Source organism: Cyprinus carpio, chromosome B22 (assembly GCF_018340385.1).
Source record: "Cyprinus carpio isolate SPL01 chromosome B22, ASM1834038v1, whole genome shotgun sequence".
In the NCBI taxonomy this organism is placed as follows: domain Eukaryota; kingdom Metazoa; phylum Chordata; class Actinopteri; order Cypriniformes; family Cyprinidae; genus Cyprinus; species Cyprinus carpio.
This window is the reverse complement of record NC_056618.1, coordinates 24,359,665-24,370,925: the sequence shown is the minus strand read 5'-3', so window position 1 is coordinate 24,370,925 and position 11,261 is coordinate 24,359,665. Positions and strand designations below refer to the sequence as shown.

At 37.1% G+C, this 11,261-nt stretch overlaps 2 protein-coding genes across 3 annotated transcripts; both read right to left on the bottom strand.

Moving 5' to 3' along the window:
- Positions 1-1,338: 1,338 nt before the first annotated feature.
- Positions 1,339-3,329, bottom strand: LOC109047289 (mast cell protease 1A-like). The gene is made up of 5 exons (XM_019064990.2): positions 3,078-3,329; positions 2,824-2,971; positions 2,531-2,666; positions 2,177-2,449; positions 1,339-1,954 (listed from the first exon to the last, which is right to left on the bottom strand). Exons 1-5 carry the CDS (start codon positions 3,133-3,135, stop codon positions 1,802-1,804), a joined length of 768 nt encoding a protein of 255 aa, XP_018920535.1. The 5' UTR covers positions 3,136-3,329; the 3' UTR covers positions 1,339-1,801.
- A 776-nt stretch (positions 3,330-4,105) lies between these two features.
- On the bottom strand, positions 4,106-9,409 carry LOC109047290 (granzyme-like protein 1). 2 transcript variants are annotated; one of them, XM_042749293.1, is made up of 5 exons: positions 9,104-9,176; positions 5,852-6,002; positions 5,308-5,437; positions 4,377-4,628; positions 4,106-4,294 (listed from the first exon to the last, which is right to left on the bottom strand). In XM_042749293.1, the coding sequence occupies exons 1-5, from the start codon at positions 9,162-9,164 to the stop codon at positions 4,136-4,138; spliced, it is 753 nt and encodes a 250-aa protein (XP_042605227.1). In that variant the 5' UTR covers positions 9,165-9,176; the 3' UTR covers positions 4,106-4,135. The 2 variants fall into 2 exon arrangements, with proteins under 2 accessions (XP_042605227.1, XP_042605226.1); XM_042749292.1 differs by lacking the exons at positions 4,106-4,294; positions 4,377-4,628; positions 5,308-5,437; positions 5,852-6,002 and adding exons at positions 7,551-7,890; positions 7,974-8,225; positions 8,590-8,740; positions 8,875-9,019 and having other exon boundaries at positions 9,104-9,409.
- Between the last annotated feature and the right edge of the window lie 1,852 nt (positions 9,410-11,261).

Genomic DNA, 11,261 nt, shown 5'->3' with positions numbered 1-11,261 from the left:
GCGTGTAAATCGGGAAAAAAAAGGCATGTTTCGGCGCGGAGGTAGCAGCTTAGTTCGCAGAAAACGCTCATCCAGTTTGCTTTTCTGCGGTTCAGCCTTTTTCTCGGCGGGCTAATCGATGTTTAACTTGGCCACAGCACGAGTAACCACCTCCAAAAGCTCCTCATACTGGGGCGATTGAGGGGGCGAATCCTCAGCGACGTTCACCACATCAGCCTCCTCGGAGGAAGGTAGATGAAACGCCGAGCCAACTCCCCGGGGAGAAGTAGCGCCGGAGTGCGCTTCCGATCCCTGAGAGCGGGCGCTGGATCTTGCAGGTGAGGAAGAAGATAGGGACTCGCCCGTCTCCGCTCCCAGGCAAAAAACGCACAAATTGTGTGTATCCTCGCCTGAGATGTAGCGAGGACAGGGAGGAACACACAGTCTGAAACGCTGCTTGCCTTCACCCGTTTTGTGTTTTGGTCTTGGAGGGTGCTTTTGACATAATTTTTTGGGATGACAAACAACACTAAATAAGACTCACAAACGTAATTGTTGAACAGTACACACACACACAGAGTGCTTGCTGAAGACAGAAGGCTGGATACCGGCTTCGCCACTTGTGCTTTTATGCTTCCTGGTCTCTGACGTCACCCGCCTATGACGTCTCGCCCATCCATTGGACTGATTACACACATGATTCAGAGACGTCACGCTGGAGGCATTCCCCAAAGCGTCTCCGACGCAGCTCGAGTTCCTGAAGAGGAACTTAAGTTTCTTTTTTCTTTATCATTGCTTTGATCTCTATAAATAGTAAATTTTTATAGGTTTATTTTCCTGATAGGTACAAACACTGTGGTTCTGTTTTTAAAAACATTGCTCACTTGCTTAAAATACCCTGACCAGCCTAGCATAGCAACAGTGGTTCAATCAGTGGTGTTAGTTTGGGCAGAGATGCCTGACCAATGGCATATGAGAACAATGTTTTGGGAAACCTGTGTAAAAAGTTTGTCCTTGCCTTTCTTTTGTACAGAGGTTTATTCATTTTCACTTAGGACTGTTAGCTCACAAATTATTATTATTATTATTATTATTATTAAATCTGTGGTGAGTCTCATGACCTTGCATAATCATCAGAATTTATTTTTAAGATGAGTCTGCAAACTAGACTTCCTCACAGGGTGTCTGACCACATGCAAAGAGCTCGACCCCCACAGGAAACTAGGCCTGCTGAGTGAAGTTTGGAATATGTTTACAATGTTTTGGGATTTTTGTGTTTGTAGTTTGTATCAAGATTTATTCAATTAATTTATTATTAAATGAGCTCGAAAAATTCACACACATAAGCAGACCGCATTGTTGAAGTTTATTCATCAAGTTTTTATTTCACACCTTCAAGAATAGCATTTATCCATTTTAGAAATTTGGAAATCTTGGTGTAGACATTTGGTTTACTAGGTGAGTCACAGTTGTCTTTCTCATTGAATGAAACCACACCGACTGCGTCATAATTGCACACCCTCCAGAATCCCCCCTGAGAAAAGAGTTTTGTTTTCAAAAAACAAAATTCAGTCACAGGCATCTGATGTACTATCCATCCCTGATTTACTGGGTCGTGTATAAATGCATTATTATTGTAACCCATAATATACACAAAAGCATGGGCATTTTGAGGCATTTTTTCTCATAAACAACAATTTGCATGCACAGAAGTGGCAATTGTGAAAATTCAGAGACAAGTCATCAGCAAAACAATTTTATCTGGTCAGTATTGTATGATTAAGCATAATTTGCAAGTGCTGTAAACACAAAAATCTTAAGTTTAATTTTTCTTCATCATTGCTTTGATCCAACGTGCATTTTTCGAAATGTCAGTGTAGATATTCGGTACATCAGGATATTTACACCCCTTTATGTTGAAGGAAACAATGCCCACTGCCACTGAATTGCACACCAACGGGCCTCCAGAATCACCCTGCAAGAAAATATATGAAGAAGGTGTTTAGTAGAAGAGCAATAAAACATCCCTAGTCCAAAACAACAACAAAAAATACTACAATACATTTGTGTGTATATGAAGATGAGGCTGTGGCTAGTTGTCACACTTTTTATCTTTCTTAATTGTCTCAAAACCTTATAGTTTATACACTTAAGACATTGTGACAACTTCCCTCAGTCTCTCTTGTATATTTCTTACCGAGCACACTCCTCTGTTCTGTTTATATCCTCCAGCACAGATGATGTTTGGTGGAAGTTGTGTGATGTTTTCTTTGTATTTCTTCCACGCTTCCTTGCAGTCGTGGATGTCAACAGTTGTTACATTCAAGGCAAAAAGGTCATTAACTTTTTCACGCTGTTTAGTAGAACCCCATCCAGCAACCAAGCACTGGGTATTGTTTTTAACACTGTAATGTTGATGTGGGATTTTCACCGTCTTCACCTTTCCTCCCAAAACTGCTTTCCTGGAAATCTGAAAATGCAGATACTTAGTTATTAAATGTGCATGTCGTCTTGTGAAAATTTCATTACAACTCAATAGGTGTTTTTTTACCTTTAGAAGCATGATGTCATTACCCATCTTAAAGTTTTTAAATGTTTTTGGTATAAATTGGCGAACAACATCAAATCTTTTTAGATTTTTCCTTGGAGAAATATTATGGTCACCAACAACGACAGTCATCTCTTTACTGGAATACAATAAAGTGGACGGAGTCCAACTCACATTTTCATGAATTGTTCAATCACCAATCATAATTTACTCATTTCAAGTTTTTTTTTTTTTTTTTCCAAGAGCTTAGATATATAATTTAGTGACAGACATGGCTCAAAAAATGAACAACTTACCTTGCACAGTGTGCAGCTGTGAGCACATATTGAGGATTTATCAGAAATCCTCCACAGTCATGTTTTTTATTGTTCTGTACTGAGACCATGTATTGCAAGGAATTTTTTGAAGCTTTTTTCCCATTGATTATGTCATCTCCAACCACAACTGTTGAGAAAAACAAGACAGAAATAACTATAAACTCAAACAATAATCCATTTAATGGCACAAGTGCAATGTGTGAAGGTTAAGAATTACTAATGAAAGAAGCTACCTGTGATGTGCAGTGTGGTCACAGCTGTGGCGAACAGAATAGCAGTGAAGCCAGTCATTGTGCTTGTGGAACACTGAAAATGTGTCACTGACTTTTAAACTACTCAATGTAAAAGGGCAAGCCTCCCTTTACACAGCAAACCACAGCATTTCCTGGATGTTTCTTCTGTTTAATTAAATGTAACATCTGCAAAATTATGATGTTAAAACAAGTATTCCTGTTAATTCTACCAAAAATGAAAATTGTCATGATTTACTCACCCTCATGCCATACCGAACTTTATTTCTTCTTTGGAACACAAAATAACTTATATTGAAGAAAAAAAAAAAAAAAAAAAAAACTGTGTTTTTCCATACAATGAAAGTCAATGCAGTCCAAAATCAACACTGGACCCCTCTGAAAATGTCCATCGTATAGACTATTTTCACAAAATAAAGTCACGATTGAGGGTCAGTAAATGAATTATTTTTGGGTGAATTTCCCATTAAACTCTATAAATAGTACATTTTTATAGGTTGATTTTCCTGATAGGTACAAACACTGTGGTTCTGTTTATAAAAACATTGCTCATTTGCTTAAAAAACCCTGACCAGCCTAGCATAGCAACAGTGGTTCAATCAGTGGTGTTAGTTTGGGCAGAGATGCCTGACCAATCGCAAATTAGAACAATGTTTTGGGAAACCTGTGTGAAAAGTTTTTTCCTCAATTTACAGACTTAATATTTTATGCATATTCACTTAGGACTGTTAGCTCACAAATTATTATTTTTTTTTTTTTAATCTGTGGTGAGTCTCATGACCTTGCATAGTCATCAGAATTTATTTTTAAGATGAGTCTGCAAACTAGACTTCCTCACAGGGTGTCTGACCACATGCAAAGAGCTCGACCCCCACAGGAAACTAGGCCTGTTGAGAACAGTTGAAACCATCTTTCCCCAGAAAAAACTTTTGGTGCTTGTCACATCAATCAAGATTTATTCAATTAATTCATTATTAAATGAGCTCGAAAAATTCACACACATAAGCAGACCGCATTGTTGAAGTTTATTAATCAAGTTCTTACTTCACACCTTCAAGAATAGCATTTATCCATTTTAGAAATTTGGAAATCTTGGTGTAGACATTTGGTCGACTAGGTGAGTCACAGTTGTCTTTCTCATTGAATGAAACCACACCGACTGCGTCATTATTGCACACCAAAGGTCCTCCAGAATCCCCCTGAGAAAGTCATGAAAGTGCAGGGTGTGAATAAAATTGAACCGTCTCACTATTTGTGATTTGTACAGAATATTATTTGTACCTGGCAAAATCCTCCATGACCGCCTGCACACAGCATACGTGAGGTGGAGTAATCTTCTTTCCACTTCTTCTGACATTCTTTTTTGTCAATGATGGTTACATCCACCTCCATAAGCTTATTACTTGCTTTATCAGTGTTGTTTTTCTTCCCCCATCCTGCAACACTGCATTTGACCTTGGCCTTGATGTCCTTATCTTTATTTGGTAAGGAGATCCACTTGACGTTCTTGCTCTTTTTGACTTCTCCATATAGCTACAGCAAGTAATTAATTACCATTAATGCGGATCATTTTCAAAAATGTATACAAATTGGCTGACCAAGTTTTTTTGTATTTACATTTTGTTTACTTCTAAGGATAATTGGCTTACTAGGTATGTTAGTATTTTTACAGTTGTTACATATATGCTTTAAAACAATTGAAACATGAAAAACAAAAGTAAAAAATATGAATAGTAATTAAATATTGTTCAGTTAACAGCATATAGGATCAGTTCTCTAAGACTTTGTTAATACAAAAATCTTATTTTGTGGCATCTCTGATCTTAAATCTTGTAATTACAACAAAAGACAAAACCACTAATATTTCCACATTCCCAATCCAAGTCATATCCAAATGTGGAGTGAAATCCAATTCAAATTCAAATTGTCAGTGTGTCTCAGTCTGAACAATCAGGTTTCAGGTAGCTTTTTCATCACTTTGTTAGTATGGGAAACAATGTTTGAATTAAAGCATTTAATGGTTTGCAAAATGAACTGACTAGTCAGTCCTTAATATCAGATTTGAAACCAAATCAGATTTGTGTTCAATGTGAACAAGGCCTAAGAGAGTAGTACATTCACTTTTCTTTTCCTCAAAATTTTGTTTAGTGTATAGTTAAAACACTATTGCTTTATTGCAGTTTGCTCTGCAAAACCTAGCTGAGTCATTTACCTGAAGTAGCATGATGTCATTTAGCAGAGTAGGCTTATACCCAGGGTGGATGTGGTAGAATTTCACACCCATGTGACCAGAGCCTTTGGTGTAATCATGAGCGCCAACCACAACTGTCAGCTTATCTCCGCTGTCAAGATGAAGAAGAAAACAAACTTTGCTTTAAGTAAAAAGTTCCCACACTACATTCCAAAAGTGATGCCACTGAAGACCCATTAATTATTCCCTAAAGAACCTTTCAGTAAACGCTTCTCAAAAGAGCCATTTTTCTTAGTGTGAAGCCTATTTTAATAATCTAAGAACCCTTTGTGTAGTGGAAATGTTCCATAGATGATAAAGGGTCATCATACACCCATCAATGCCAATAAAGAACCTTTATTTTTGAGACTGTATGAGTCGTGGGCCCATTTGGTTGGGTACTATTATACATTGTGTCATTTCCAAAGAAGTCGCACCAAGTGATGACCTTTTGAGCAGTATGGGGCTCTATTTGACTCGCAGTGAAATTGTAATTGAAAAAAAAAAAAAAAAAAAAAAAACTTACTATTTGAAGCAGTGTGCAGCTGTCATGACAAACTGTGCAGACACAAGGAAGCCACCGCATATGTGTTTTTTATTTTTTTGAATCGAAACCATGTAGGGTCTTGAATGAGGTTCGGCTTCTGTGCCGTTCACTATACCCACTTGCACAGATGCTAAGATAGAGAAGAATTGTTTAGGTTGGTTAAGTGAGAAGTAGACTTGACCTAATACAGAGCATATTGCTAACATTGCATAAAATGAACATTAAAATACCATATTTATGATAAATGCAGAAGACGTAAAAGAAGTCAGTTCTTTTCCAGCATTTTCTTACCTGGAACACTCAGATTTGGTAGCATGGTGACTAGCAAAAGCACAGAGATGATCATGATGCTGTACTTGGAAGGTTTCTCAGGAGTGCTGAAGATCTCACTGTTGTTGATGGTGGTATTTATTGCAAAGTGGGCTGGTTTAGCCCCCCAGTAGCACTCATACTTCCTCTATCACAGCTTGATGTGGCTTTCATTTTGCAGCACTAAGGTGGAAAAGAGAGGTGTTAGGTTTGTGGTCTTAATAGAAGTAGACTATTCTCCCCCATGTATGATGTAAATGATAATATTTCTTGTAAATTATGTTAGGCGTGAAAAATCATTTAAGAGCTTAGTCAAACTGGCTCATGCTACCTGTGGTTAGATCTCTGAAGTTCAATTCACACTGCATTAAAAGACACCACCCAAAGTAACAGTTGGTCAGGTTTTGTCTGATCACTGTGTGTTACCCATGTTAGCGATGATCGGAGCTTGTTTTCGTAGATTGAACCAAACCATTTGTCGCATCTTGAAATGTCTGAGAAGTGTCATGCTATACTTGGTTGGCTCGTATCTCACACTTTTTAGTTGACTGTACTTAATGTACAAACAATAAGTTGATTTTAATTGTAAAAATATAGTAATCTGTACAATAAGCATACCATGCATTTGTTCCTCAGAAAACCCTAATTAAGATAAAGTGATTCTGTCACTATAGTTTCTAAATCCCAGTATGCTTTGCTTCTTCAGAAGTGAATGTTGAAATGTACTGTTATTTTGCCTAAGGTTAAATTAGAGGGTGCTCTGGTAATCTTTAATGTTCTGTCATGGTTGGTTTTAAAAGGATGTCTGTTAACGCTGCATTTTGAGGGTTTTACTGTTGTGCTGAAGAGTAGAGCCTTTGGTCGAGGATTGATCTAGAAGTGATTAGATGACTATACACTGCTTTATTTAAAAATCAACATTTGCAGATGTTGGTGCACTGGTGGTCTATCTGGTAATGTTACCACATGCCTGTGTGCCATCGGTAGCTGGATAATTGAAGCACACTCTACTGGAGAAACACTTACTTGATCTTTTTAAGACAATCAGTGTGCATGGTTTTAACAAATAAATCAGATTGTTCTTCACATAAATACAGCATAGAATCTGAAATTGCCATGTTACATTAGCTAGCTCAACTTAAAGTACAATCAGTATACTGTATCTTACTTAAAATGAATTTGTTGAAATGAAGATGTGTTTTATTTTGTTTTTGTAAGGAAATCGTTTTTGTAAGATCTGCATGCTTTTTTAAGCAAAGTCCACTAATTACAGTATTTACAGTCTTCTATTAAACTTTTATTATTTTATAGATAGATAGATTATACATATACATATACATATACAGTATGTATATGTATATGGATGGCAACCAAGTGAACTATTGTGAAATGACTTGGGATGTGTGTCCCATGTAATATGATAATTATATGTGGTGACAATGAGGACACTATACAACTGATTGATGCTTGCCATGTGATACTTTTATTGAAATAAGGTTTATGGGAGAATTCAACAAAACACTTCTTCCCTTTTTTTATTTTCCATGAAGTCACTCAACATTTCTCATGTTTTTTTTGATCCATGGAAGAAAAGCTGAAATCTTGGTATACACGTTAGGTTTCAGACGTGAATTGCAGTTAGAAAGGTCACCAAAAGATGTGATACCAACTGCAGTGGCTCCACAAACCAGAGGACCTCCTGAATCATACTGAGGAAACACAGATCAGAATGTCATTAGTGAAACCAGTTCATACATTACCATAAAGTCTGTGAATCATCTTTTGTACGTACTTCGCAGGATCCACCGCTGCCATGGACACAGATCATCTGTGAGTCTATGTACTCATTTCCCCATCCATAGTGACACTTTTGCTTATTTTCTATGAACACCTTTGCCTCCAGTAGACGAGCACTCGGTGAGCCATTAGTCCACTGTCTTCCCCAGCCCATAACACTACAGCCACGATTTGCTGTACCATCTTCTCCTCCCTTTGGTAATGGTATCAATTGAACATTGTTGTTTAGATGTATCTTTTGATATAACTGTAATTCAAAAACACATCCATGATTAATGAGCATAATCTTTTATAAGTCTAATTTCAGTTGATTGTACTGCTGTTCTTGAGGTTAGGACAGAAAACCCAAAGGCTAACGTGTATTAAATTATGATTTGATGTGCCTCTTAAAAAAGTATATTTCTTACATGTCTGATTTTTATCTGCTTTGTATGACAACAAATTTTTCAAGGGATGTAATTTTTTTTTTTTTTTTTTTTTTTTGCAGTTTTGGACATTTTTTGTTGGAACAATGGGTAATAAAATGGAACCAGATTCCAAAAAGCACTTGGTATTTTCTATGTCCTAATCAGACATTGTTTTGAACAAGTAGTATGAGCACAGTTGCTTACCATCAAAAGCATGATGTCATTCCGAAAAGGTCTGGTGCTGGATTGTAGATGTGGAATGCAATTCTTCACTCCGATGTGGTTCCGAATGTTACTCTTTCTTAAGTCAAGCACACCAACCACAACCGTCAGACTCTGACATCTGCTGAAAGAGCTTATCGGAAAGATTGATTTAGTCATGATGCTCATTTATGACATACGATACACTGTATAGTTGCACTGCAGTCATTTTGTTGCAGCTGATTTTGTTAACTTAACGTTTCAGGTAAAAGTAATTGAAATCTTTACCTGTTCCAGCAATGTGCAGCAGTCAAGACCCACTGATCAGAAATGAGGAATCCACCGCAGATATGTCGCTTGTTCATTTGAATAGAAACCATGTAAGGTCTGGAGTGGGCTTCCCTTCCATTCACTATACCCACATTCACATGAGCTGAGAGAGAGATAGTGTTATAAGTGAGATTATTCAGCACATACCAATGAAATACTCTTAGAATTCTTACACAATCAGACTCACCAGTGAAGGTCAGGTGTGGCAACAGAGAGGCCAGCAGGAGCAGAGAGATGATGGTCATCATGAAGACAATCAGTGAGCTCTCACTGACAAAACACTGTATAAATATACTTAAAAGGTGGGCGGAGACATTGAGGTACCTACTCTTTAAAAAAAAAAAAATCTTGTAACATGAGCGAGCATTGTTTTTGTTAATCCTTGTGGTCACAAATTTAAGCCACAGATGGTTTGGGCGATAAGAATTAAACATGTATTATGAGTATAAATATGATGAAAAAGGTGCTTTGCACCTTAAAACTGACAGATGAAAATGCTGGTATTTCTCACTGAACATTCCTAAACCCTGGGTTAACATTCTTATTTGCATATGTGAAGCATTAGTGTATTGACTGGACAAAGGCAGCATGTGACCTGTTTATACAATGGCTATAGCATTATGAATCCTCTTATTATTGCAGACTGTACTATCAAGTTTTGTTTTTACATTGTTTTTAGAATTTTGTATATTTTTATTATTGCAGACTGTACTATCAAGTTTTTCCTGAATACGAGTTTTTGGTGTGAATGGATTCGAAAACGGTAAAACTCAACTGTTTAACTCTAGCGGAGTTGGAAAATGAGCCTATTTTCAAAAAAAGTGGAGTGTTCCTTTAAGGTCACAACTGAAACACTTGACTCTGAATTGCTGAAACAAGTCATTTTAATTTTCGAATTCCATTTCTGCAAGTCACAAGTTAATGAGTTCAAAGCAGGATTCGTAAACCAGTTGTCTTTGAAAGATAGGTCAGTGCCCAGTTGTTTGGACCAGCTTGCTCCTCCGAATCACGACCTGTAAGTATGATTAATCATTGTTTCTTTATTGTTCTGTTGAGCATACAAAACATGTAGTTTTGTGTGTTGTGTATACACTCAGTGCAGCTGTAGGTCTCCGGCTAACTCACGTTATAGTTCTGTTAATCAGCTGTGGGCCTGCTATTGTCTAGAAATGTGTTGATTAATATAGAATATCTGTAGTTCTTATTACTTGGAGTCATGATAAAGGGTGGAGCAATACATTGGTTTACAAACTGCAGTGCTTTATCAGTACTCTGTGTCTGGGTTCAGCTAATGCATATTACCATATTGTTTGTGTCTTTAGTAAGCTGTGGGTCAGGTTTGCTGACACAACTTTCCCCTCTGATTCTTTATATTTAGAACAGAGTGAAGCACTATCATTGTTATAACAGAATGGGTGTTCTGATATGCGTTGCATGCAGTAGACCAATCACAACAGACTGGGTCATCTGACCAATCAGAGCAGAATAGCCTCATGCAAAGGAGGGGTTTGGAAAGATGAATCTTCGAACAAATCATAGACCTTTTTCACATTTACAGGTTTCTCAGCAGCAAAAGTCATCATAGTTGGGTAAACTTCGAGGGCAGTGATTGGAAGAGTACCACAGATATATATTTTTTGCATTTCTATTTGCTCAAATAGCAAAAGAAAAATGACTTTCAAAAAAAGGAAAAAAAAAATACAGAGACTAATGTAAAATTTACCGTTTTGATCAGATAACACAAGATGAGTGTCTTCGATCAAATAAGCGCACTAAAAATCCAAACAAGTCCCCTTTATGTTGTGTAAAATATTCCCCACTTGTGTCAGAATTTAGAAAATCTGTTTACAAACATTGGCACATTATTGATTCGGACCGTAAACTCAGCAGAGTCTTCCCAGACAAACCTAAGCTTATTTTTAAGCGTGCCCCTAACTTAAAAGACCTCCTAGTTAAAAATGATATACGTCCGCAATTCACAACGTCTTTTCTTAGTACAGTATGCCAGATGGTAACTATAGATGTGGCAGTTGTGCCTAGTGCTCGTACACGCATAAGTGCAAAAATTGGTATTTTGTTAGTACAGTATGCCAGATGGTAACTATAGATGTGGCAGTTGTGCCTAGTGGTAGGCAGTAGCCGTATCAGGCAATGACTTTGCAGGTAGCGTTTTTGTACAAAGGCACCTCATGAAACTGATTTTGGACAGGCTTCTGAGTAATGGTTTAATGATCTAAAGCAAAATATAGAGAGCTTTGGTGATAAGTGAATATTTAATTACTGCAATATGAATTTCTCACTAGAAATGACATCAAAAGTGGAAAATGTTGATCAAAAATGTACAT

What these genes read in the sequence shown, in the direction of transcription:
- LOC109047290 (XM_042749292.1), bottom strand. Translation starts at nt 9,350, where the DNA reads ATGTTTAATTCTTATCGCCCAAACCATCTGTGGCTTAAATTTGTGACC. An exon ending in GCCACACCTGACCTTCACTG is followed by an intron (nt 9,020 to 9,103) that starts GTGAGTCTGATT and finishes TCTCTCTCTCAG; the next exon opens with CTCATGTGAATGTGGGTATA. An exon ending in GCAGCGGTGGATCCTGCGAA is followed by an intron (nt 7,891 to 7,973) that starts GTACGTACAAAA and finishes GTGTTTCCTCAG; the next exon opens with TATGATTCAGGAGGTCCTCT.
- LOC109047289 (XM_019064990.2), bottom strand. Translation starts at nt 3,135, where the DNA reads ATGACTGGCTTCACTGCTATTCTGTTCGCCACAGCTGTGACCACACTG. An exon ending in ACAGCTGCACACTGTGCAAG is followed by an intron (nt 2,667 to 2,823) that starts GTAAGTTGTTCA and finishes ATTGTATTCCAG; the next exon opens with TAAAGAGATGACTGTCGTTG. An exon ending in ATGACATCATGCTTCTAAAG is followed by an intron (nt 2,450 to 2,530) that starts GTAAAAAAACAC and finishes CTGCATTTTCAG; the next exon opens with ATTTCCAGGAAAGCAGTTTT.